Source organism: Colletotrichum siamense, assembly GCF_013390195.1.
Source record: "Colletotrichum siamense strain Cg363 chromosome Unknown KSG_Cg363_contig09, whole genome shotgun sequence".
In the NCBI taxonomy this organism is placed as follows: Eukaryota; Fungi; Ascomycota; class Sordariomycetes; order Glomerellales; family Glomerellaceae; genus Colletotrichum; species Colletotrichum siamense.
In genome coordinates this window covers 1,299,534-1,312,262 of record NW_023501022.1, presented here as the reverse complement: position 1 = coordinate 1,312,262, position 12,729 = coordinate 1,299,534, and the positions used below count along the sequence as shown (strand labels likewise).

At 56.2% G+C, this 12,729-nt stretch overlaps 1 protein-coding gene across 1 annotated transcript; it reads left to right on the top strand.

The window, feature by feature from the left end:
- Positions 1-8,068: 8,068 nt before the first annotated feature.
- On the top strand, positions 8,069-11,496 carry CGCS363_v013080 (uncharacterized protein; the record flags this gene model as incomplete). The annotated part of the gene is made up of 4 exons (XM_036644929.1): positions 8,069-8,478; positions 8,675-8,716; positions 8,875-9,270; positions 9,747-11,496. 4 exons carry the CDS (start codon positions 8,069-8,071, stop codon positions 11,494-11,496), a joined length of 2,598 nt encoding a protein of 865 aa, XP_036489146.1.
- Positions 11,497-12,729: the final 1,233 nt, after the last annotated feature.

Genomic DNA, 12,729 nt, shown 5'->3' with positions numbered 1-12,729 from the left:
AGCGTGTTTGCAGTTTGCATGCGAATTTTGGGACGGCGTCGGTCCACGACTTTCCAGCGTCGCAGCCGCAAGGAACAGGCCGCTGAAGAATGCTCCTCGTCCCCTCATCGTTCGAACTCTTGGGGCCACCAGCCAGATCCGCAAGGGATGGATGGGCAAAAAAAACAACAAGACCAGAGATGGTGGGAGGGGACGGAGGAGGCGGAGAAGCTCGTGCTGGCAAATGACAGCGACAAGTGGCAGTGGCAGTGACCGTGGCTTCGGTTTGAGTGGTACTGGAGCAGGTCCCGAGTCTTTGCCCGTATCATGATGGCGTTAGTGCAGAGGGCAAAAGTTGAGATGAAACCATTGTAAATCACTCGAGACCAGGGTCCGAGGGTGCAAGCTCGCGAGTGTGTCGCCTCGAGATGATCGGCGCAGGGATGACACCATGCAGCAGACCTTGTCAGAGGTTGGCTGGCCTGGTGGGCTGGTCTGCGGGCTGCAGAGAGGCCTGGAGACAGGTCGTCTCGTCCGCGTTTGCGCTGCATCGTCGGGCCCGAGACCGAAGACTGAGGCCTTCAGAAGACCAGAAACAGCCAACAAACAATTGCCTCAGCCTAGACCGCGGCATGTCGTCTGTATTCATGGATAGACGGCGTGTCGTAGGGCGTGTCGTAGGGCATCCGTTTAGCCCGGGGCTCGACTTAGGTCCAAGGCGTTGCTTTGGTGTTCGTCGCCCGCGAGGTCTGGCAGCTGGGAGCCGGGGAAAGAATGCGGCGGCATGGTACGGCGGTACACGGAGATGTACCTGGTCGGGTGTGCCCTGGAGCTAGACCTTGTAGACCCAAGCTTCCGTGGGCCGAGTTTGCGTCGCATCCCCTCTCCGTCAACCCGTCTCTTAGCGGAAGCCAAGATGGAGGCACCTTAGCTGCTACCCAGGGCACCTTACTTGAGGCCTCGAAATTGGCGCTAAGTGGCGTCCGTCGTCTTTAGTTCGCAGACGGGACCATCGCAACGTGTGTGATGGATGCCTGTGCTCACCGACTTTCGTCAGCGAGGGAAACACGTACAAGGTGAGGAAAAGGAGGTCACCGGTTGGGTGGGAAGGCGTCGTCCGTCAGCGAACAGCTGGCTAGTGCATCTTCTAGGGGCCGAAGCCGATGCGGGTGCGATGATGATGATGATGATGCTGCGTTTGGCGCGCGCAGCCAACAAGACGAGTGGCAGTATCGGTATCAGCGGCACGGCAGAGCAGAGAAAGCAAAGCGAAAACGGTGATGTGGAATACGGCAAGAGAAACACGAGGTATGCTTTGGAGGTATGCTCTGAAGTGGTGGGTATCTGAGGTACCTCGAGTATCATCATCGGGTGTTTGGTTCTGCAGTGGAAAGCTTGAGCGCCTGCGCGTCAGCGTCAGTTTGCCGTTTGTCTGACAAAGTTCGCATCGTATTGCTTGCGGGCTCGGGGTGCTGACCTTGTTCATTGCGCAGTTTGTTGCCTGTAGCGTTTTGGCTCCGTCTTGAAGGCATTCGTACATGGCTTCGGCTTTGACTCTACAGCCTCGCGGACCTCGCATCCTGTGTTCTTTCGTCCAAAGTCCGGTGGCCGGATGTCGAGGGTGTCCGCGTGGACTAGGCCTAAAGAGGGCATGTTGGAGCAGAAAGGAGCGCGCAAAGCATGCTGAAGTGCGGTGCTGGACGGATTCTGGCGTAGCCCAGGTGTTCTGTTCCCAAATTGCGCTGAGCGCCAGGCAGAGAGAGGTCAGCGCAGCGCAGCGCAACACAAGGCAGAGCAGGCCAGAACAAGAACAGAACAGCAGCAGCGCAGTGCGGCAAAGGTGCGACCGGGACCTGGGGTGACCGTTGGAGTTGTTCCTGAGTCTTTCCAGGCAAGGTTCCATTCTGTCTCCAATGACAAGAGGAGTGGACATCAGCTGAAACATGTGCAGCTTTTTTGGGGGGCAGTCTGGACCCACAAAAGAACCCGGCCGGGTCCACAGAAGGCTCCCCGTCGGTGGTGTCTCTGAGAAGGTGGTGTTCTAGCTTCGTACTGCCGGGCTCATCGTCCGTCTCCTTCTTTTTTTTGCAGTGATTGAGTGAGTCTTGGGTTGAAATGCGGTGATTGATGGCGCACCCCTCCCGGCGGCCCTGGCTAAGCACGCTAAAAGGCTGATGGTGGGCTGGTATGGTTTTGGCTAGAGCGCCACCTTGAGCTGCTGTGTGATGGAATAAGGTAAATTCGAGGTGTGTGTTGTGTTGTATGTGCCTTGCGTTTAAGTCCGGTAGTTGCAATGAACGAATGAGTTGACGGATGGATGGATTGGACGACGGGAGATGGGACAAGTGTGATATTTCGCCTCTTATGCCGTGTTCTGGTGAGGTTTATGCCTGTACCGCATTGTGGCTCGCAGCTGCGCCTGCGTCCTGCTGAGGCCGGCAGCCACAGAGGCAATTTGGCTGTCCATGCTGATGCCCTGATTGATGACTGATGAGAGTGATGCCTTCCTTCCACATATCCGCGGCCATGCCCCCTGGGTCCATAACATGCGTCAATGGCAGCAGCCGCGAATGGCTGACCTTTCTGGGAAAGAACCCGGCGTCGGGCCTGCCCCGCCGACTCGATGAGAATATCCGTCCGTGGTCCATCAGAAAAAGAAGGAGAGAGAAAGAGGACGTCACTTGCCTGTCGTCGTCCACGATCACCCTGGGTGAGGGAAGGCTCCATGGGCATTGTGGAGACGATGGGCTTCAGCTGCAACACCCACATGGGGACGACGGATGACGGGCGACGGACCACGGAAGGAGGCGTCTCGTCGTCCCACCATGGGCTCCAAGTAGAGGGTTTGACCTGGGAGGCCGACAAGAGAATACGCAGCCCGTACGAACACTGCGGTACTGCAGAGTAAAGGGTAAGCAGTATTCGTACGCAGTAAAGTTGGTTCACACACTAGTCCTCGGGAATGGCGCGGGAGAGCTTCCATCTCGTCCATGATCCTTCTCCCTGCCTTACAGTACCCTGCCCGCACCTTGCTTGCACCTTTCCGCCTTTTTGCTATTCTCAACTTATCAAGTACCTGCCTGTGTATCCGTAGTGTAAAGCACCTGAACTCCAAACCTCCATCCCGCCAGCCCCCGGACCTGGCCCCGATCCCAGCCCATATCCCTCCCTCGTCATCCCCCCGTCCTCCCCCCGTCCTCCTGACGGACGCCACTGTCGCCAGGCCCCGGGAAGGAGGCAGTTCCCAAGTCTGGACTCCTCAACTCATGCACAATCTGATTCTTTTGGCGCGCCCCGCCATCCGTCAATCCATCTCTCCATCTACCCACGACACGCACCCTGACCGACCCCGTCGTGATGCAGCGGCCGCGGGAGCAACACCGACTACCACACTGCCATCCGGGACCCATCTTCGCCTCGTCATCCTAAGCCTGGACTGGACTGGATCGGTCCCATCACTCCCTCATCTACAATGCATCTATCTGCAGTCACCACGACGGAGAACCTCAACACCATCGTCTATCTGCCAGACGACAAGGTCATCGGCGCCACCAAGTCTACTTCTCTGCCATATGACGGGCCACTCGACCGCGCCATTGATCATTAATACAAACCGTCCTAGGTATGCATCTCACTCGCTGCGCAGCCAATGCCGACGCAGGACCGATACAACTTCGTCCATACCAGCCCGACCACCACCCACGGCACCACCCACCTCACCCTGTTCCATCCCATGCTGCCCATGCTTCCCTGCCCGTCACCCCCTTCCTTCGACACATCTCACCATCCCACCTTGCAGCGTCCCCGTCTTGAAACGTGGAGGCAGATTCCCACGAGCCAATCGCAAATCGCGCATTCCCCCAGCACGCCCACCCATGGATCGTCACCCGGCTACGTATCGAGATGCCCGAACTTGTCCAATGTCCCCTCGAGCCCTACTGTCCTTCTATGCAGCAAACGCCCTGCCTGCTATGCCATTCCCTGCAGCACATCAGTCCGCGCCGCCACCCACACTGCCAGACCTGCGCCCACGATACCAGTCGCCGTCTCTACCTGCGCCGTACTAACCACCAACTTTAGGTTCCTTACTCTTGAGCGCAAACCACGCCGCGCACCTCAATCTATGGTATTACGTCCGCCACGTACGGGATTCTTCAGCCCTTAATACTGCGGCGTCTCGCCCTACTACGCATGACGGGACGGCGTCGATAACGGAGCGAATCGTCTCAATCGCTGGTTCGAGATAGCCTACAAATGATGTGATGCGCTGGACAAGCCAACGCCTCGTCTTGTCTTGCGCGCTGTCTAGCACCATGAGCTGCATCACAGGACAGGGGTCACAACCTTGCTATCCGAGTGGCATGCCAGAGTGACAGCCTGGTGACGAGATGCCGTCCCATGGGTTTCGTCTGCCAAAACCACATCGAGGCCGCTAACGCCTGTGATGTGCTGTCTGATAAGCGTGCCGAAAGAAACCATTGCACTGGACAACTGCGCCATCTCTCACCAGGAGGCGGTCCTGGGCATTAACACACTTCCAGGCATATGCATATGCGTTCCGAATGTGCAACTGCGACAAAAACAAGACACTAAACACCCGCAGTCGACAAGCGGCCGCCCAGAGCAACAGTGTGCCTGGGTTCGTGCTCCATTGGATGGTAAAGCAAATGGGAATCGTCCGTCTCCCGCCAGTTCGCACACCTCACCCACCGGCTCGATGCGCTATGGCGCATTGTCCATCGCCATGGACCGCCCCGAGTTCCAAGCCTTAGCAACGCCTGCCGCAACACAACGCAAACAAACACCAAAAACTACACTACCTTGAGAGGGTCGGAAAAGGCAACGCAACTCAAGCAATCAGCCATCAACACAGACCCACCCGACCTCGTGTTGGGAAGTGAGATGGATGGTTGTTCACAGACAGCAGAGACGTTTCCTACGACCAGAGCACGGGCTGGCGTCACATCTAGCGGTGGTCAAGAACATGAGACACACCAGAAGACTGCCAGAGTTGAGCTCGAATCCTGCTCTCCCCCGAGGGTCGACTTTCTTGTAAGATCAAGCCGGCATCTCTGTCCCAACGCGCCGCGTGGCTGCAGCGCCGTTGTATATTGCAACAGCAACACATGCACAAAGCACACTACCACACGCACAATGGCGACAAAGAAGCATTCGGCCGTTGGTAGTTGGCGCTGGCGGGGTCCGTCGCCTCTGCCGGCCGCCCTGTGGCTTCCCCTCGTGCGCCCAGCCATGTGGTTTTGCTCTCTTCATCTGGTCGCTTGCATCCATCCAAACCGCCTCTACGGTATCATCCAGCAACATCCATCTACCAGAGATTTGCCTTGCAATTATCCGCGGGTTTGACAGCCAAGAGCAACGACAGACAGCGGAAGACCAGATGCGGTAGCCACCGAGCGACACGGGTGGGCAAGTCAGCAGCCCCAGCATTCGCTTCGGCATCTCCCGACCGACTGAACATTTTACTGCACATGCCCGTGGCCTGTTGTGCTAATTTGGCCCCTCTCGCCCACGGTCAGATACCAATCCGGTCAGAGATCGCACACCTGAGCCCTGTCCCCATCCACGGTCCACCCCATCACAGATCCCAGTGACTTCAAACGGAGTGCTTCCTTGACAAGTTTCACGCCCAATCCCGGGTCTCAGCTTGCAGATCGATGGACAACTGCGCCTCAGGGCCTCCCATTTGCGTCAACCGAGCAGCCGCGGCGCACTAATTACTACGCAGTATGGACCAGCGGCATTCATCACATACAACCACGCTTGTTGTTTTTTTGGCGACCCCGTCAAAGTTGAGCGCGCCAATGGCACCGAGTTGCGATAGATGCCACCCGCCCTGCCACTGCCTATATCACGTCTATTATCACACTGCCCTGGCTGGCTATTTGGAAATCTAAGCCCTGCCCGGACGATTTCCCTGCGGAGATCATGGTTCAGACGGAGCATCTGACGCCATGATCTGCTACGGCCCAATCTGATGCACAACTCGACGTCGAGGGAGTCGCCCTAGTCACCGGCAACGGCGAGCACGCCAAGCTCCTACGGCAACCCACCAACAAAAAGACGCAAACCGCCGCAGAGCGAGAGCGTCCGTCATCCGTCCTCTGGCAACAGCAGGATTTGGGGGCCGACGACGGACTCGCTGCAAGCACAGCACAAAACAGCACAGCACAAGGCACCGAGCGATCAACCATCCATACTAAAAACTACGGAGCTAGGAGCGGGGCCCAGAAGCTGTCGCCTCTTGTGCCAGTTACACAAATCAACCAGACATCAGACACCCCTGTCCCTGAAGTGCACCTAGCACATGGACCCTCGTTGCGCCAGCGGCCAGTCGGGGGCTTTTTTTCCCACCGGCGCGCCCAAACCTACTGTGGGGAAGTCTAAACATCGACTACATCCCTTCCCCTTCAACGCATAATGCCCAGCATCCTTGCGTTGCCGCAAGTGGAAACTCTGATCAGATTCTCTAGCTCCCACTCTTCTCTTGCACAGTGATCATGCTGGCTCCCGTTGCGAGCCTCCTCTCCGTCCCCATCTTTTCCTCCGATGCTTGCTTGCGGCTTTCAGGCCTTGCCCCAGCCTAGTAGTCGTCTCGTCGTCCCTCTCTTTCTCGAAAGTGAACCAGCCCGCGTTGGAGCCCTGACCTGACAGCAACCGGGCTCGGTCCAGCCATCCGTCGTCCCTGTACCCATCTCAGGCGTCTTGACCTAGTCATGACTTCGATACTGCTTCTGTTCTGACCGTCTCTACACCCTCCGCCCGGATTCCCAAACAGCTACCGTCTTCAATCCCTACCGTCCCTTTATGCGTTCTTCAGCACAGCCCTACTTCTTCGTGTCCCTGGCTACCCGGGCTCGTCCCCGTCTCTCGCTGTCCATTCGTCTTATCTTTGTTTCTTCCTGACCTTTCCGAACATTGGCCTTGAACTCCCCCCTCTCATTTCCATCACCATCCGCATCTGTTCTCAAGCCTGCCAACATCTGTCACAATTCGGTTTATATTGAAGAAAGGCGTGTGCCTCATCCATGGCATGATAGTACCTGCGTTCCCGAAACGAAACTTTGACGAACTTCGCCGAGGCATTCACCGTTGTTGACAAGTACATCCCCGAGGACACAAGACGAGAGAGCTTACCTCGGACTTGGTCTTTCCCTATTCCCACCGTCTCGAAGAAGAAGCCGACGAAAGAGACTCGGTCTCGGCGTGTCAAACGTTCCAGCATTTGGAAACGACACGAACGACACCATCGTCGGCAAGCCGTGTTCGCGGACCTAAACGACATCTCCTTCTGTCGACATACATGCAGTACACTGCCTCAAATCACCCCTTGATCGTACAGCTTTAAGACTTCAGCTACGGGAAAGGGACCGTTTCCTCTCTGTTTCTCTCGGTTCGAGGTCGATCCGACAGCTGCGAACCACTTTGGCGTGTTCAGAGGCAGCGGTGTTAAGCCCTTTCGGATGACCCTTCACATACACCACTGGCCGGCTTGAAGGTGTTTCGGCTGTTTCAATCCGCTTTTGGAACTGTCAGTGCGACTCTGAAACGGCGATCCCAACGATAGGTCTGATATTCTTATCGTTTGCTTCTTAACTTGTCATCGCCCTCCTGTCCTACCCCTTCCCTTCCCTAGTTGCCTCCCGCCCCCCGGGCGCCACACACAAAAGCTTTGGGATCTCCCACCAACCTTATCATTTCCTTACCCTTCCCTTCACTACTGCCACCATACCTTCCCGTCCCCAAGTCGTGCGACCTACGCAGCCTTGGTGTACAGACGAGTATCCGATGTATCGGACTGGATCCTAGAGATCGGACATTATCAACAACAATAACGACGACGACGACGATAACGACCAAGAGTCACCATCGTGAGAAGGATTATCTACAGCTGGACTAAGGAAACCGGGTCGATATCAACTTGACGAGCACACGAGTATCAGGCAAACTTGGGGAACTGGACGGCCAGAGTTTGGGACGTTTTGGAAATCTGTCGACATCAACCCGAGGAATCGCCAAACTGGATTCTTCCTGGCGACAGAAGTTTTCCCCAGTCGTCCGCGCTTGAGCGATGGACGTGACATCACTACTGAACGCAGGCGCGGGAAAAAAGCCCATTATCAGGAACAACATTTTGGAAGCCACATTTGCGCCCATCGACGGACCAACCCCGATTCTTGCGTCCCCGGAGAAGATTGCTTCTTCCAGGCGGACCAGCGACGCCCGAGCACCGCGGAACCGCACGCCATGGGATGCGGGCGGTTACTCTCTTCCATTATCACTATCAGTAGACACGAAGCTCCCCATTCCCTCTGCGAAGCCTGCGTTTTATAGCGAATACGACGTCGATCAATCAACCTCTGCGAGCTCTCATCATCCCTCGTCCAGCAATCACTCGAGGGCGAGTTCTCTCAGTTCTTTGGCACACGAGATGGCGCATTCCGCCAACATTACTCCGATGACGAGTACACACCCCGGACGGTATGTAGTGTCCTCTTCGAAGTCTTCCTCTGTCGCAGTCGTCTGCGATTTCGCTCTTGCATGTCGATGGCGACGGGATTCGACGCAGGAGGGAGTCGCAACACCGAGTGGTCCACTTTTGCGCATTCATTTTGTCCACTTTGCGCATTCAATTCAATTGTTGTACTTTTCCCAACACAAGCTAATAATCTGTCAGGCCCAGTATGTCTGGCGAGTCGGAAGGGCAGTTGACAGCTAGGTAAGTCGATTAATGTCTCGGGTGGTTTAATCACAAGGAGACATTGCAGTGAAGTTCGTCTCATTTCAGTCACCGCCTGCTGGATTGGGACTTCTTTCAGCATTGTCAACGATGTGAACATGCCATTGTTCTAGGGCATTGTACTGACAAGGATACAGACCAAACTTGCCACGCGAAGATGATGGGCATGTTACTGGCGGATTCCCCAAGTCGCCAAAGCATAAGTTTTCCGACAGCCACAGCAGTCTGTCGTCCTACACATCCTCAAATCAATCAGGAGGCCATTCTAGGATATCATCATTATCAACCGTAAGCGGCATCCAGCCGTTTACATCGCTGCTGAATGATGTCCCGCCGTTCGACCCCAAGCTCGACCACCAGAACATGGGTCCTGCCATGGTCGACATCCAGCCGCCATCACCTAGGACGGCTGGCCAGGATCCTCCATTGGATCCTAGTATGAAGGGACCCGGCAGACCGGGCAGCCCGTCTGATGCGATCCTGATAACCCGCGGCATGGGAAGCAACAGATCAAGTCCCACGGACGGTTTGAGGTACGTTGAAAGACCCCCCGTAATTTCCCATTCCACAACCTACCCGCATCGTCACGCATTTCCTACATGTCGCCATGAGAGCCACTTGGGTGAAGTCGGGGTGTCGGGGGAAGGAACGGCGGAGTGGATTTCATCCCATTCAAGGCGGATGGTTCGCGCCTTCCTCACGTTGAGCCTTTTGTGCAGCAGCCCCTTCCCTCACCTTCACCAAATCTCCCTCGCCAACGATGAAATCTGGTGGTCACGCGCTTCTCGCGGTTTTCGTCTCAACTTGACGAACGCCCGAGGCCCACGACGACCTCGCCCGATTCACCCATTTGCACCTGTCACTGTCTCGCGCAGTGCATCACTTCGTCTTTTCCCCCCCTCTCTCCTGCCCTATTTAAATCGTCCCTTGCATCGCAACAACCCATCTTTTTCTGCCAAACACACACGATCAATTCGAGCTGGACTCTACTGACGATTTGACTTCTCAGCCCTCACTCAAAACAGCAGCAAGACAACCTTAATTATCTTTCCCTTCCCCAGGATCACCCTCAATCAAGAACTCACAAACGCGCGGTTTCTGCCCCCGATTTCGCAGCCATCTCTGCCCCTACTTTCCAGCCGTTCCCCTCCGTCTCCGAGACTGCTCCTTTCCCCCCTCAGCAACCTTACGCCATGTCTCCTCCTGAGTCTCCCCCGGCTCAGGCCAACCAGGATGAGATCAAGTGCATGTACATCGAGAACTGCGACACCGGATCCCAGCCTCGCAAGGCTATTTCCCACATCTTCGGCCGCAACAAGCTCTGCACTCGCATGATTCCCGCTCACGTTTGGGTTCACTTCTGCCGCAAGCACTACCAGCGCAGTCGTTACCGCAACGCCCACGAGTACTCGAAGCTTCAGGTTGACCTCGTCCAGAAGCAGATCGCTCGCGTCCAGCAATGGAGCGACGAGAACGAGCGCGCCGGCAAGGCTGGAGTCGTCAACAGCTGGTCGTTGGCCATTCGAAAGCGTGAGCAGAAGCGCTTGGAGGACAAGAAGGAGTCGAAGAAGCGCGCCTATCAAGACGAGTCCGACGACGAGCAGCTCGACGGCGCCATGCTCAACGGAACCGCGGTCCCCGAGTGGCTTCTCAGCAAGTGCGGTGCTGGTTACACCACAGTTGCCATCCAAGAGATTGTCGCCCAGTTGAAGACCGAGATTGACGGCGGCGGCCTCAGTCAGATTCCCGACATCGAGATCCTCCCCACGATCAGCAGCGACGGTCCCGACGAGAAGCCCAAGACCTACCTCAAGCGCAAGACAAGCGGCGGCGCTGCCCACAAGCGCTCACAATCGATGGGAGTTGCCCTGCGCCCCGAAGCACTCCCAATGGCTAGACGTGTCAGCCAGCCCAATGCTTATTGGGGTCAAGAAGGTTTCGATACCTCTCCCTTTGACAAACGTCAACGCATTACTGACATGGAACCTGGCTACTTTGGAGACCGCAATGCCATGCCTGGCATGCAGAGAGTCCCGTCCGGCATGCGCCGCATGAACATTCCGCACCGACCCGCCTTCGGCAACATCCGCGAAGGTCATCCCGAGGAGGACTACTACCGTCAGCCCCAAATGGGATCCGGTCCCTTCGTCTTTGGCGCCGGCGGTCCTCAAGGCGGCCCCCTCCCTGCCCCGACTCCTCAGCGTCGCGGCAGCAAGTCGATGGCCTCCCACCTCGAGACTTCCACGACCATGCCCACCTACCCCGACCCTCGTCGCGCGTACCATCAGCGTTCCCAGAGTGAGATTGGTGGCTTCCACCAGGGCCAGGCTCCCAACTACCGCCCGTCCTCCTCTTCTGGTTACGCTCCCGCCGCCTACCCGTACCCCGGCGCTGTCGAGCAAGACAGTTACGATGGCACCTACCCTCGTCCCCATGACAATCCTTTCGTCCAGGGTGCTCAGCCCAACTACTACGAGGATCCCCAACGCCAGTACGCCTATGGTGCCTCTCCCTTCCAGCCCAACCCTGCGTCCCGGCTTGGTCCCGCTGGCGTCAACAGACACACCCGTCACCAGAGCACCCCCAATGCGCCCCGTGCCATGCATCGCGCACCTTCCGCGCACGGCTTCGCAGTCGGTCCGAACATGACTCCCGACCAGCGCGGCTACGAGCACACTCCTGAGCGCCACTCGTACGCCACGCCGCCCATGCAGCCCATGCAAACCATGCAGCCCATGCCGGATGCCACCCGCCACTGATCAGCGCCTAGATCTGAGCGAAGAACATGCACTCTTTTGAAACGGCCTTCCTTATACCCGCACAATCATGTCACATCGACACGGCATCAATTTGGAGTATCATTCGGGAAGGCAAGCGGTCATTTGGTTTCTGTCCTATTTCCTCTCTCTTTTAATCACATCTCACCTTTCTCTCGTTGCACACGGCCATTGCATGAGGACAGCGGGGAACAAAAAATCACGGACTTTCTTTTTCTCTTTTTCCTCTCTGGGAAGCCCCGAGCCATCTGGGGTATTACATGGCTCGTCGAGGCAAAAACATGATGGATGACTGGACATCGCACGGATCAACGGCACAACTGGGGAATACTTCTTTCACGGTTGGGAATCACGTCTAGAAAAAAACCAAAAAGGGTAACCTTTTCCTTTTTCTTTACTGTTGTCGAACACATGAAGCGCGCGAGAGAGAATAGTACACAAGGGCGTCAACACACGTTGAGGATATGCAGGGCTGGGACACGGGCGGCGGTCTTTCGGTCTTTGGGCGGGGGGGTTGGGTGGTTTCACGGGAATCCGGGTCAAAAGTGGCGTTTGAGTCTTTTCCATCTTTTTGCTTCTGCATTTGGCTTTTTTACAGGTTCTGATATTTTCTGATCCGGCTGCGGTTCACACAACTCACATGATGGATGATCCTCCCCCCTCGATGGATGAGAGGGGTTGTTGGGGGATATCTCTCTTACTTTCCTTGATAAATGTTGACAGCAACGTTTTCCCGGTTCTTCTTTTAGCTCTGAAGGCTTTGAATGCTTAGATAGCTCAGCCTAATGAACACGCAGTTAAGACAGGATGCTTGTGCCTCGAAATGGTGCTGTGACATCTCTCGGTGGCTAATATATCTCGGGGTTGTCTCGGTAGAGTGTGAACATCCAATGCTGGAAACTTTGGAGTGGATGGCATAAATATCACGTCCCGTCGTGGTTTCGACTGCTTTCTGCATCAATCTTGTTTGTCGCACCACGCAATGCCTCCAACTTGTAGAATAAGTGCCACTCGCGATGTCAAGTGTCTGCGCCCGTCATGAAAGAGCGTAGCAGAGACAGCCTGTCGAGTGACGGTGTGAGGGTTATCAGTCGTCGAGGTTTATTCTGATCGTAATAACTGCGCAGAGACGAGCGGGCGGGATGGAGGGATGAGTGAGGCTGCCTGGAGCAGACGTTTTGAGGGAGTGCTTTGGAAGAATGGGTTGGGACCTCG